General features: G+C 37.0%; 1 protein-coding gene across 1 annotated transcript in view; it reads left to right on the top strand.

The window, feature by feature from the left end:
* Positions 1-13,536, top strand: part of erf (Ets2 repressor factor) — a 101,996-nt gene that overhangs the window by 72,233 nt on the left and 16,227 nt on the right. Inside the window, exon 3 of the mRNA XM_061930913.1 lies at positions 11,117-11,229. Coding sequence (XP_061786897.1) covers positions 11,117-11,229 — 113 coding nt within the window. The remainder of the gene's footprint in view (positions 1-11,116; positions 11,230-13,536) is intronic.

Raw genomic sequence — 13,536 nt, 5'->3', positions numbered from 1 at the left:
TGTTCTTTCACGTATACGCGTCGGCCTTTTCCTCGATGCCTTCCAAAAGCTGTACGTCCATCCCGGTTCCTCACACAGGCCTGACGCAGCCTACGTCTGGCTTTTATTTTGAAATGTTATCGCCTAGATACAATAACACTAACCTAACAGGGCTTCAATTCTGGCAGTTAAATGAGCACATTTCAATAAGTACACAGATGTTGACAGTGTAGTCTCAAATCCATTACTGTCGCGAAAACGATCACAATATTTACCTTCTCTATTATTTATTACCTACTCAGTGGCCTAGTGGTTAGAGTGTCCGCCCTGAGATCGGTAGGTTGTGGGTTCAAACCCCGGCCGAGTCATACCAAAGACTATAAAAATGGGACCCATTACCTCCCTGCTTGGCACTCAGTATCAAGGGTTGGAATTGGGGGTTAAATCACCAAAAATGATTCCCGGGCGCGGCCACCGCTGCTGCCCACTGCTCCCCTCACCTCCCAGGGGGTGATCAAGGGTGATGGGTTAAATGCAGAGAATAATTTCGCCACACCTAGTGTGTGTGTGACAATCATTGGTACTTTAACTTTAACTTTAACTTTATTTCTTGTACAGTATTCCCTTGTCACATTACGCTTTACTTACTACGGTCTCACTGTCTCGCAGATTTCAAGGCAACTTTGACTTTTCAGTGCCAATTTTAGTTTTTGTGTTAAAATGATGGAGGTTTTAGAGTTTATGAAGTGGTTTAAAAGCATAGGAAGTGTTTGTAGGTGCGTGTGAACGCTGTGTAGAGTGTGAGAAGGCTTACAAAGACTTTAAATGCAGTTAATATTTTTATTTTATTATAATATAGCGCTATGTAGCCAATATGGCGACTTATCAGGATGGGTGCTCACGATTTTTATTTATTCCGATATATAAAAAAAAAATATATTTTTTTAAATTAAGAACAATGATTTTTTATTTTATTTGTATTATTAAGTGGTTTAAAAGCATAGGAAGTGTTTGTAGGTGTGTGTGAAAGCTGTGTAGAGTGTGAGAGGGCTTACAAAGACTTTAAATGCAGTTAATATTTTTTTTTAATTATAATATAGCGCTATATAGCCAATATGGCGACTTATCAGGAGAGGTGCTCACGATTTGTATTTTATTCCGATATAAAAATAAATATATATTTTTTAAATTAAAAACAATGATTATTGATTTTATTTTTATTATTGATTTTATTAATTTTTGTATTGTATATGTCGGTCTTCTCAATTGCTTTGTAAATGTCTATCTTAAGTATTGTAAAGCTGGGAATGGGTTGGAGTTCGGGTTGCTCTATTTTCTTTTATTAGATCAAATAAGATTATGTGGTTTTTGTAAATAGAATATTTTAATATATTTTTTTACTGTTAAAAAGACGTTATTTAGGCCCACACTGCACACATGAGTTGTATGCCAAGCCAAGAGGAGCTTTTGTAACCTGTTTTGAAAAGATTCTATTATGATTTAATTACCACACAATATATTACGAGTAGGGATGTCCGATAATGGCTTTTTGCCGATATTGTCCAACTCTTTAATTACCGATACCAATATCAACCGATGCCGATATCAACCGATACCGATATATACAGTCGTGGAATTAACACATTATTATGCCTAATTTGGACAACCAGGTATGGTGAAGATAAAGTCCTTTTTAAAAAAATAAATAAAATAAGATAAGATAAATAAATTATAAACATTTTCTTGAATAAAAAAGAAAGTAAAACAATATAAAAACAGTTACACAGAAACTAGTAATTAATGAAAATGAGTCAAATTAACTGTTAAAGGTTAGTACTATTAGTGGACCAGCAACACGCACAATCATGTGTGCTTACGGACTGTATCCCTTGCAGACTGTATTGATATATATTGATATATAATGTAGGAACCAGAATATTAATAACAGAAAGAAACAACCCTGTTGTGTGAATGAGTGTAAATGGGGGAGGGAGGTTTTTTGGGTTGGTGCACTAATTGTAAGTGTATCTTGTGTTTTTATGTTGATTTAATAAAAAAATAAATAATAAAAAAACGATACTGATAATAAAAATTCCAATACCGATATTTTCCAATATTACATTTTAAAGCATTTATCGGCCGATAATATCGGCAGGCCGATATTATCGGACATCTCTAATTACGAGAATCGTTTGAAATGGAGAATCCATTCTGAATAGAATCGGAAGAATCACTGCACAAACTTAGTGTTTCCACAAGTCCTGGAAAACCTGGAAAATGGTTGACCAATTTTCCAGTTGTCGAAAACAGTTAAAAAAATAAATAAATAGAAAAAATGTCATTTGTCCTGCAAAGGGTCTTGCTATCCTGGAAAATGATACATCCCCCTTTCTTGTGCACAAGTAATGATGTAATTGTCAAATTTGCATAATGGGCTATGACACATTTACAAAAAGTGAGTAAAACGATATGAAAAGAAAATCAAATATCTTTACAACTACAATTAACTTGTCTTAGTAGTAGCTGGAAATGTTGTGGAAAAGTCTGGAACTTAGTCTCACCATATTGAGTACAACAACCAAGTACTGAGAGTAAGATGCATTTTGCAGTACTTCTCCATGTGAACGCACTTCTGCACTCAAAGCTAAAACCTTGTGGAGAATTTCACCTAGATTGCCAGGATACCTGTGGTGTTGAGGTGTGGTCATTATCATTAACTTAAATCACATTATTTGCTATTATACAGATATACTTTCTTTGAAAGGCACACAAAAGTATACAATACATACATTTAAAACCAATCTGTTAATATTAATTATAGTATTAACATATATATTTTTTCTTAGATAATATCGTTTTGCTCTATTTTTCAGTTGTTGCTGCTTATTGTACAATGTACTATAGATTTCTACAATCTTTTTTAGTCACTCTTTCTTTATTAAAAACAACTAGCAACAAATCTAGCATCTATTTCTGGTGTTATTGGAGACTGTACTCGTGTTTAGATACTCTTTACTTCTCTTGCTGTATTTCCGTGACAAAAAGCTAGCTGCAGAGAACCTGACGTCACACTTGCTTCGCGCTGCTAATTGCTTTGTAGATGTCCGAAACAGCGGGAGGCAGCGTGCGGGTAAAAAGGTGCCTCATGCTTAAACAAAAAATAAACAAAAGCTGAGTGCCCCTAAGAAAAGGCATTGGAGCTTAGGGAAGGCTGTGCGGAACGAAACTAAAACTGAACTGGCTACAAAGTAAACAAACAGAATGCTGGACTACAGCAAAGACTTACTGTGGAGCAAAGATGGCGTCCACAATGTACATCCGAACATGACATGGCAATCGACAATGTCCCCACGAAGAAGGATAAAAACAAAGTAGACACGGAAAATATCGCTCAAAGGAAGACATGAAACTGCTACAGGAAATTACCAAAAAAAAGAGAAAAAACCCCACCAAAAGAGACAAGAGCTATAGTGATGCATGCTTGGTTATGGTTTGAATTCATGTCCAACAATTGCGACAACGACTTTTTACTGTCAACTGAGTTTCGTTTTTTAATGATTTCTGCTGGTGGTGTGCCTCCGCATTTTTTTTCAACGCATAAAATGTGCCTTGGCTCAAAAAAGGTTGAAAAACGCTGCACTGGTCAATAGTGTGCAAATAATAAACTATATACCGTATTTTCTGGACCATAGGACGCACCCGATGAATGGTCTATTTTTGATCTTTTTCCATATATAAGACGCACCGGATTATAGGGCGCATTAAAGGCGTCATATATATATTTTTTCTAAATGTAAACCACTTCCTTGTGGTCTACACAACATGTAATGGTGGTTCTTTGGTCAAAATGTTGCATAGATGATGTTGTACAGACCATCTTCAAGTCGCTTTCTGACAGTCGTTTCCGGATGCGGCGTTTTGTGGGCGGTCTTATTTACGTGGCTCACCTTCCGCAGCGTCTTCTCCCCGTCATCTTTGTTGTAGCGTGCAAGGACGGGAGTGGAAGAAGTGTCAAAAGATGAAGCTAACTGTTTTAATGACAGTCAGACTTTACTTCAATCAATAACGGAGCAGCGTCTCCTCATCCGTAGAATGTGTCCCGTGAAAAACCGTCCGACCGGAACTCTTTAATAACTAAAGTTCCTTGGGTGAATAATGTAAACTCACTACACCGGTTTTAACGCTTTCATGGCGAGTTTACTGACAGATATAAGTAAGAACTTTACACTACTTTATATTAGAAATGGCAACAGCAGAGGATGAATGTCCCATAACAAGAAGATAGAGAAAAAGTAGAAGCTTATTGACGACGGCGCAGACGCACACAATTTTTCAGGATTTATGCAGATCCGTAATTCAAATCAGCAGGTACCAGAAGGTAAGAAAAGTTGCTTTTGCATAATATTGCGAAACAAAACGCCAGATAATACATTACATTATACACACACCATAATAATACTCGTATGTAAAAGCACATCTAACGGTGCAGCCTACTCTTATCTCTTTTGTTTGAATGCCATCTACTGGTCACACTTATCATTACACCATGTACCAAATAAAATTGCTTCAAGGTGGGTAAGCTCAATCAAACTTATTCCTTACATTAGGCGCACCGGGTTATAAGGCGCACTGTCGAGTTTTGAGAGAAAAAAAGGATTTATATATATATATATATATATATATATGTATGTATGTATGTATGTATGTATGTATGTATGTATGTATGTATGTATGTGTATGTATGTATGTGTGGGGAAAAAATCACAAGACTACTTCATCTCTACAGGCCTGTTTCATGAGGGGTTCCCTCAATCATCAGGAAATCTCCTGATGATTGAGGGAACCCCTCATGAAACAGGCCTGTAGAGATGAAGTAGTCTTGTGATTTTTTTCCCACACATACATATATTGCACTCTACTACGGTATCGAGCACTATTTTTTGGATAACCTTATTAAGACATATATATATATATATATATATATATATATATATATATATATATATATATATATATACATATACATATAAACAAACACATCCATTCAAACTGTAACTAGCTGCTGATATTATTATGTATGTTAGTGTGTTATGATGTTAATTTTTCCCATGGTCTGTGAACACACCGTGTCCATGGAGAATGAGTGTTTTGTGTGTCTCGGAGTGAAACACTTAGTTGTTGGAATTGGGCCCGTTGTTAGCGCAATATTGGCAATAAGAGAAAAAAAGATCCTTGGACTTTCTGTGTCTTCTTTTGGACGCTGCAATACAATATATTTCTTTAATTTTGTTTCACAATTTAAAAAAAAAAGTTTTTTAAGATGTGGCAGCTAATAGGTTGCCGTGGCGCACCGCCACAATCAAACACATTAAGGGGAAACCCTTCTTGCGTCAATATAATAGATTCACTTCCAAATCTGGATTTTTTTCTTCATTCTGATTCTAGATCAATAAAAAAAAAAAAAGAAATAATTTTTTTTTTTTAGAGGAAATCGAATATTTTCATAGTTAACTGTGACCTTCTAAATATGTTTTTAACATTGTGACATTGTGAGAGTCCTCTTGACATGAAAATAACACCCACATAGTCACCTTTATACTTAACCACGTTTTATCCAATGTAGTGGACATAATAATACAAAATAATCCTCGGGGTGCCAAATTATCGCCTTTATGGTGATTAATTAGTCATATTTAGCATGCTTGCTTTTTAATGGCGTACATCTCATTTCCAATCTCCAAAGTTACTTGTCTTGGTGACTGAGAGCATCAACAGTAGCGCCATTCGGCACAAAGATAATATGAAGCCACTCTGTCAAAAGACTGACTGACATCAGCGGCTTTTAGAATAAATTATATTTAACAAGTAGTGTAAAATATTCACATCAATCGTTAAGACGTATCAAAAGTGTGTTTGTAGTTTGTATAAGTGTGAATGTTGTCGTGTTGTTAGCATAGAATAGAGGTTTTGTTTTTTTCCGTCTTACATGAGCTATGGAGAAATGGCATGACTTTAGGGTGTTTATGTCTATCAATATAGTGATATACAGCAATTACATGTTTAACTTGTAATTGTGACAAATATAAACATTTGTTTGTTAAATGTGTTCTCTTGCACTGTGTTTGATAGGTCTGTGTTATTTATTTTATATAATCTGAAGCAGCATTAAAGGGGAACATTATCACCAGACCTATGTAAGCGTCAATATATACCTTGATGTTGCAGAAAAAAGACCATATATTTTTTTAACCGATTTCCGAACTCTAAATGGGTGAATTTTGGCGAATTAAACGCCTTTCTATTATTCGCTCTCGGAGCGATTTGTGACGTCACATCGGGAAGCAATCCGCCATTTTCTCAAACACATTACAAACACCGAATCAAATCATCTCTGTTATTTTCCGTTTTTTCAACTGTTTTCCGTACCTTGGAGACATCATGCCTCGTCGGTGTGTTGTCGGAGGGTGTAACAACACGAACAGAGACGGATTCAAGTTGCACCAGTGGCCCAAAGATGCGAAAGGGGCAAGAAATTGGACGAAATTTGTTCAAAATACGAGGGTGTGGAGAAAGCCGACGAAATGGTCAGTCGTTTGTTCCGCACACTTTACCGATGAAAGCTATGCTACGACAGAGATGGCAAGAATGTGTGGATATCCTGCGACACTCAAAGCAGATGCATTTCCACCGATAAAGTCAAAGAAATCTGCCGCCAGACCCCCATTGAATCTGCCGGAGTGTGTGAGCCATTCAGGGACAAAGGTCCTCGGTAGCACGGCAAGCAATGGCGGCAGTTTGTTCCCGCAGACGAGCGAGCTAAACCCCCTGGATGTCTTCGCTCACACCGTCCCTTATGCCACCGAAGATGATCAAGAGAAGAATATCGACCCTAGCTTCCCTGGCCTGCTGACATCAACTCCAAAACTGGACAGATCAGCTTTCAGGAAAAGAGAGCGGATGAGGGTATGTCTACAGAATATATTAATTGATGAAAACTTTATTCATTACTCGCGGTTTTACGTAAATTATTATACATAAACTGTGTTTACCAATAATTTAGCTTAAAAACATTACAACACTTAAAAACAAACACATACCAATCGTTGGTTAGAAGGCGATCGCCGAATTCGTCCTCGCTTTCTCCCGTGTCGCTGGCTGTCGTGTCGTTTTTGTCGGTTTCGCTTGCATACGGTTCAAACCGATATGGCTCAATAGCTTCAATTTCTTCTTCAATTTCGCTTAAGCCGCTGAAATCCGTGTCTGAATCCGAGCTAATGTCGCTATACCTTGCTGTTCTATCCGCCATGTTTGTTTGTGTTGGCATCACTTTGTGACGTCACAGGAAAATGGACGGGTGTATATAACGATGGTTAAAATCAGGCACTTTGAATATTTTTTTAGGGATATTGCGTGATGGGTAAAAATTTTAAAAAAACTTCGAAAAATAAAATAAGCCACTGGGAACTGATTTTTAATGGTTTTAACCATTCTGAAATTGTGATAATGTTCCTCTTTAAATACATTCTGCTTAGAAACGTATTCTTAGTGTATTTTGATGTTAACTTCACTACTTTATATGGACCTCATGTTTTATTTTCATAAATAAAGCAGACTGATCAAGTCTGTTTAAAAACACCAAATGACTTTATAGTGTCATATTTTTTCTAAATATATATCTTTATTATAATGTAAGGAATTTAAATGACAACACCTCAAGTTGAAGTGGTGAGATAAAAAAAAAAAATTCAAATTGATTAAATTACACATCCCAATTAATCACTCATTTTTAAATTGCTTATCAGCACTTACTGTACTATCATACAGTGATATAAACTCACACAGTTGAAAGATACTACCACTAACCTGTGAAAATACTGCAACATGTGTGATGATGATGATCTGCTGTGCAGTACAGAGGATGGAATGTACAGTAGTGCATAATACTGATTCACTAGAAATATTCACTAGGATTACAGCAAAATTGCAGATCAAACAAAACGGAAGTCATCCTCATGGACCCACTAACTGCAGAAGATAGCTCTCCAATCCGTTCAACAGATCATTTACTGAATTTGTAAAACTGAAACAATACAAAAAGAATGCCTTTGTAGCTTAATAATACTAATACCGAATTTTTCGGACTATAAGTCGCAGTTTTTTCCATAGTTTGGCCGGGGGTGCGACTTATACTCAGGAGCGACTTATGTGTGAAATTATTAACACATTACCGTAAAATATCAAATAATATTATTTAGCTCATTCACGTAAGAGACTAGACGTATAAGATTTCATGGGATTTAGCGATTAGGAGTGACAGATTGTTTGGTAAACGTATAGCATGTTCTATATGTTATAGTTATTTGAATGACTCTTACCATAATATGTTACGTTAACATACCAGGCACGTTCTCAGTTGGTTATTTATGCCTCATATAACGTACACTTATTCAGCCTGTTGTTCACTATTCTTTATTTATTTTAAATTGCCTTTCAAACGTCTATTCTTGGTGTTGGGTTTTATCAAATACATTTCCCTAAAAAATGCGACTTATACTCCAGTGCGACTTATATATGTTGTTTTTTTTCCTTCTTTATTATGCATTTTCGGCAGGTGCGACTTATACTCCGAAAAATACGGTACACACACACACACACACACGTAAACATGTTCGCATATTCGCTAATGCTAACGACATTAGCTTGCTGACATTCCGAAAGCACGTACAAATATGCATGAAAACACTCCTACAGCCATCCCACATGGGACAGTTAAGTATGAACTGTTTTAGTCAAATTGTAAAACTTACAAACGTTGCTTGGAGTGATTAATGAAGAATCCTTTCGAGCAGGAGCGCTATGGACAGTTTTGCTTCCGGTTTAAGGCATTAAAACAGGAACCTACTCAGTAGCCTAGTGGTTAGAGTGTCCGCCCTGAGATCGGTAGGTTGTGAGTTCAAACCCCGGCCGAGTCATACCAAAGACTATAAAAATGGGACCCATTACTTCCCTGCTTGGCACTCAGCATCAAGGGTTGGAATTGGGGGTTAAATCACCAAAAATGATTCCCGGGCGCGGCCACCGCTGCTGCCCACTGCTCCCCTCACCTCCCAGGGGGTGATCAAGGGTGATTGGTCAAATGCAGAGAATAATTTCGCCACACCTAGTGTGTGTGTGACAATCATTGGTACGTTAACTTTTAAGTACATTTTCAACCCGCAACATTTGTAGTGAGCGAACTTATCCAAAAGGTGTTTCTGCTTGTGTTTAGGGCTGCAATTAACGATTATTTTGATAATCGATTATCTTAACTATTAGTCAGATAATAAAGCGTTAAGTTGTTTTAAGCATGTGCTTACTAACAACAAAGAAGAATAATTCATTCATAAATATGTATTTTTTACCAGGGATGTCCGATAAATGCTTTAAAATGTAAAATCGGAAATTATCGATATCGGTTTCAAAATTATCGGTATCGGTTTCAAAAAGTAAAATTTATGACTTTTTAAAACGCCACTATGTACACGGACGTAGGGAGAAGTACAGAGCGCCAATAAACCTTAAAGGCACTGCCTTCGCGTGCCGGCCCAGTCACATAATATCTACGGCTTTTCACACACACAAGTGAATGCAAGGCATACTTGGTCAACAGCCATACAGGTCACACTGAGAGTGGCCGTATAAACAACTTTAACACTGTTACAAATATGCGCCACACTGTGAACCCACACCAAACAAGAATGACAAACACATTTCGGGAGAACATCCGCACCGTAACACAACAGAACAAATACCCAGAACCCCTTGCAGCACTAACTCTTCCGGGACGCTACAATATACACCCCCCCGCTATCCCCTACCCAACCCCGCCCACCTCAACCTCCTCATGCTCTCTCAGGGAGAGCATGTCCCAAATTCCAAGCTGCTGTTTTGAGGCGTGTTAAAAAAAATTATGCATTTTGTGACTTCAATAATAAATATGGCAGTGCCATGTTGGCATTTTTTTCCATAAATTGAGTTGCTTTATTTTGAAAAACCTTGTAACAGTGTTTAATGCATCCAGCGGGGCATCACAACAAAATTAGGCATAATAATGTGTTAATTCCATGACTGTATATATCGGCATCGGTTGATATCGGAATCGGTAATCAAGAGTTGGACAATATCGGCAAAAAAGCCATTATCGGACATCTCTAATGTTTACTGTAACTGAGCTGCTCATTCAGCTGTTACAAAATTACAAAGACTATTCAAATGTTGCCCATTTACAAAAAAAAAGGAAGAGGCGTCCTCCCTCCAGATGTCCAACATGTCTCTGCTTTAAATGCTCGCATATCCCAGATGTACAGCCATAAAAACAAGGTCCACTCTGCAAACCTTGCAAGGTATTCATGTTTTTAACAAGAATAGGAGGAAATGTTCTCACACTTAACATGTTATCACTGGCGATGTTTTTGCGGGTGGCAACGTCACAACTATTGTTGACAAATACAATTGTCGGTGACAAATTTTATTGTCGACAATGTTGACTGATCGTCGCAGCCCTACTTGTGTTTAATGCAAACTATTGAACACGAAACAGTATCCATTAAGTAGCCGCAGGGTTCAAAGCGTTGGAAAATGCAGCAGCTTATAGTCCAGAATTTGTATTATTATCTTTGGAAAGGCAGGCTTTTTATTGATTTATTTGGTATGTGATTAGAGTGTGTACCTAAAGAAGTATGTGGCAAGAAAAAGAAGTAGATTTATGGAAGGAGAAGTAAGAGTCACAGCTTGTTGACAACAAGCCCAGATCAAGATGTATGAATGCAGCCAGCGCACTCTTGCTTCTTGTGGAAAATGTGAATAAACTCTTCCCAGAATGAAGCAGCCCTTTCACAACAGAGCGAGAGACGTCGGATCAAAGTCCGCGTGCTCCTTTGGGTGACTCACGCCGGTCCATTTTCATCATCTTTTGAGATGAGCTGTCAGCGCTCGCTCTTCACTCCTCCACCTTTTTCTGCTCGTGACTAATGCGCTTCCTTCACGTGTCTCACCGCATGTTCCTATTGTCACCGCGTCCTGTGGCGGAAACAGCGCACCTACATAAATGCTGTGGGCGTCGCCATGGTCACGTGACGGCTTGTTCCTGTGCCCGCAGGTACTACTACAACAAGAGGATCCTACACAAGACTAAGGGCAAGAGGTTCACCTACAAGTTCAACTTCAACAAGTTGGTGCTGGTCAACTACCCCTTCATCGACATGGGCTCTGGTACGCACACACAAGCTCCTACTCTACATCAAAGTGCACCACATACTCATGTCATGTTGATAAAATGGCAAAAACCAGGAATGTCACAATCAGGGTTTTATTTTGCTGATCATCCATGAACTAGATTGGCCGATACCGATCACATGTATTACCTGTAAAATTGTCCATTTATCAAAGGTAAGTGCAATTGACATTTTAACACACATTATTAACACATTATTTAAAATACTTTATTGCATGTTTTGATCAAAACAAAGTCAATAGTGCACAATAACTAAACAAAAACTACCATATTTTCCGGACCATAGGGCGCACCGAATTAGACTTAGACAAACTTTAATGATCCACAAGGGAAATTGTTCCACACAGTAGCTCAGTTACAATGATGGAAAGGGTAAGGATGGAAAGGACAATGCAGGTATAAATAGACTAAATATAGCCATATAAAATATAACATATATACGTAATATTTACATAATATATGTACAATACCGCATTTTTCGGACTATAAGTCGCAGTTTTTTTTCATAGTTTGGCCGGGGGTGCGACTTATACTCAGGAGCGACTTATGTGTGAAATTATTAACACATTACCGTAAAATATCCAATAATATTATTTATCTCATTCACGTAAGAGACTAGACGTATAAGATTTCATGGGATTTAGCGATTAGGAGTAACAGATTGTTTGGTAAACGTACAGCATGTTCTATATGTTATAGTTATTTACCATAATATGTTATGTTAACATACCAGGCACGTTCTCAGTTGGTTATTTATGCCTCATATAACGTACACTTATTCAGCCTGTTGTTCACTATTCTTTATTTATTTTAAATTGCCTTTCAAATGTCTATTCTTGGTGTTGGGTTTTATCAAATGAATTTCCCCCATAAATGCGACTTATACTTCAGTGCGACTTATATATGTTTTTTTCCTTCTTTATTATGCATTTTCGGCAGATGCGACTTATACTCCGGAGCGACTTATACTCCGAAAAATATATATATACTGATATATTATACTACGTCTAGAGATATTATCGGCCGATAAATGCTTTAAAATGTAATATCGGAAATTATCGGTATCAGTTTTTTTATTATCGGTATCGGGTTTTGTTCATATATTTTTTTATTTTATTAAATCAACATAAAAAACACAAGATACACTTACAATTAGTGCACCAACCCAAAAAACCTCCCTCCCCCATTTACACTCATTCATACAAAAGGGTTGTTTCTTTCTGTTATTAATATTCTGGTTCCTACATTATATATCAATATATATCAATACAGTCTGCAAGGGATACAGTCCGTAAGCACACATGATTGTGCGTGCTGCTGGTCCACTAATAGTACTAACCTTTAACAGTTAATTTTACTCATTTTCATTAATTACTAGTTTCTATGTAACTGTTTTTATATTGTTTTACTTTCTTTTTTATTCAAGAAAATGTTTTTAATTTATTTATCTTATTTTATTTTATTAATTTTATTTAAAAAGGACCTTATCTTCACCATACCTGGTTGTCCAAGTTAGGCATAATAATGTGTTAATTCCACGACTGTATAAATCGGTATCGGTAATTAAGAGTTGGACAATATCGGATATCGGCAAAAAAGCCATTATCGGACATCCCTAATTATGTGTATATCATATATACAATATATAACAATTACCATGTACAATATTTACAATATATGTGACAGCTGCAGCATAACATAGAGAGTAAATCCAGCAGAAAATAGACATTAAAAACAAAGAAGTTATTATTAAATTATATTATAGAGCGCATTGCCGATGAACGGTCTATTTTTGATCTTTTTTCATATAAAAGACGATATATCGATTATAGGATGCATTAAAGGAGTCATATTATTATAATTTTTTTCTAAATGTAAAACTTCCTTGTGGTCTACATAACATGTAATGGTGGTTCTTTGGTCAAAATGTTGCATGGATGATGTTTTACAGACCATCTTCAAGCCGCTTTCTGACAGTCGCTTCAGGATGTGCCGTTTTGTGGGCGGTCTTATTTACGTGGCTCGCCTTCGGCAGCGTCTTCTCCCCGTCATCTTTGTTGTAGCGGTGTAGCGTGCAAGGACGGGAGTGGAAGAAGTGTCAAAAGATGGAGCTAACTGTTTTAATGACATCCAGACTTTACTTCAATCAATAACGGAGCAGCATCTCCTCATCCAGAAACAACAACACCGGATATGTGTCCCGTGAAAAACCGTCCGACCGGAACTCTCTCATAACTAAAGTTCCTTAGGTGAATAATATAAACTCACTACACCGGTATGTTTTA

The sequence above is a fragment of the Nerophis lumbriciformis genome, linkage group LG37, assembly GCF_033978685.3.
Source record: "Nerophis lumbriciformis linkage group LG37, RoL_Nlum_v2.1, whole genome shotgun sequence".
Taxonomy (NCBI): Eukaryota; Metazoa; Chordata; class Actinopteri; order Syngnathiformes; family Syngnathidae; genus Nerophis; species Nerophis lumbriciformis.
Note: the sequence above shows the minus strand (reverse complement) of the source record. Positions and strands in the feature narration are given on the sequence as shown.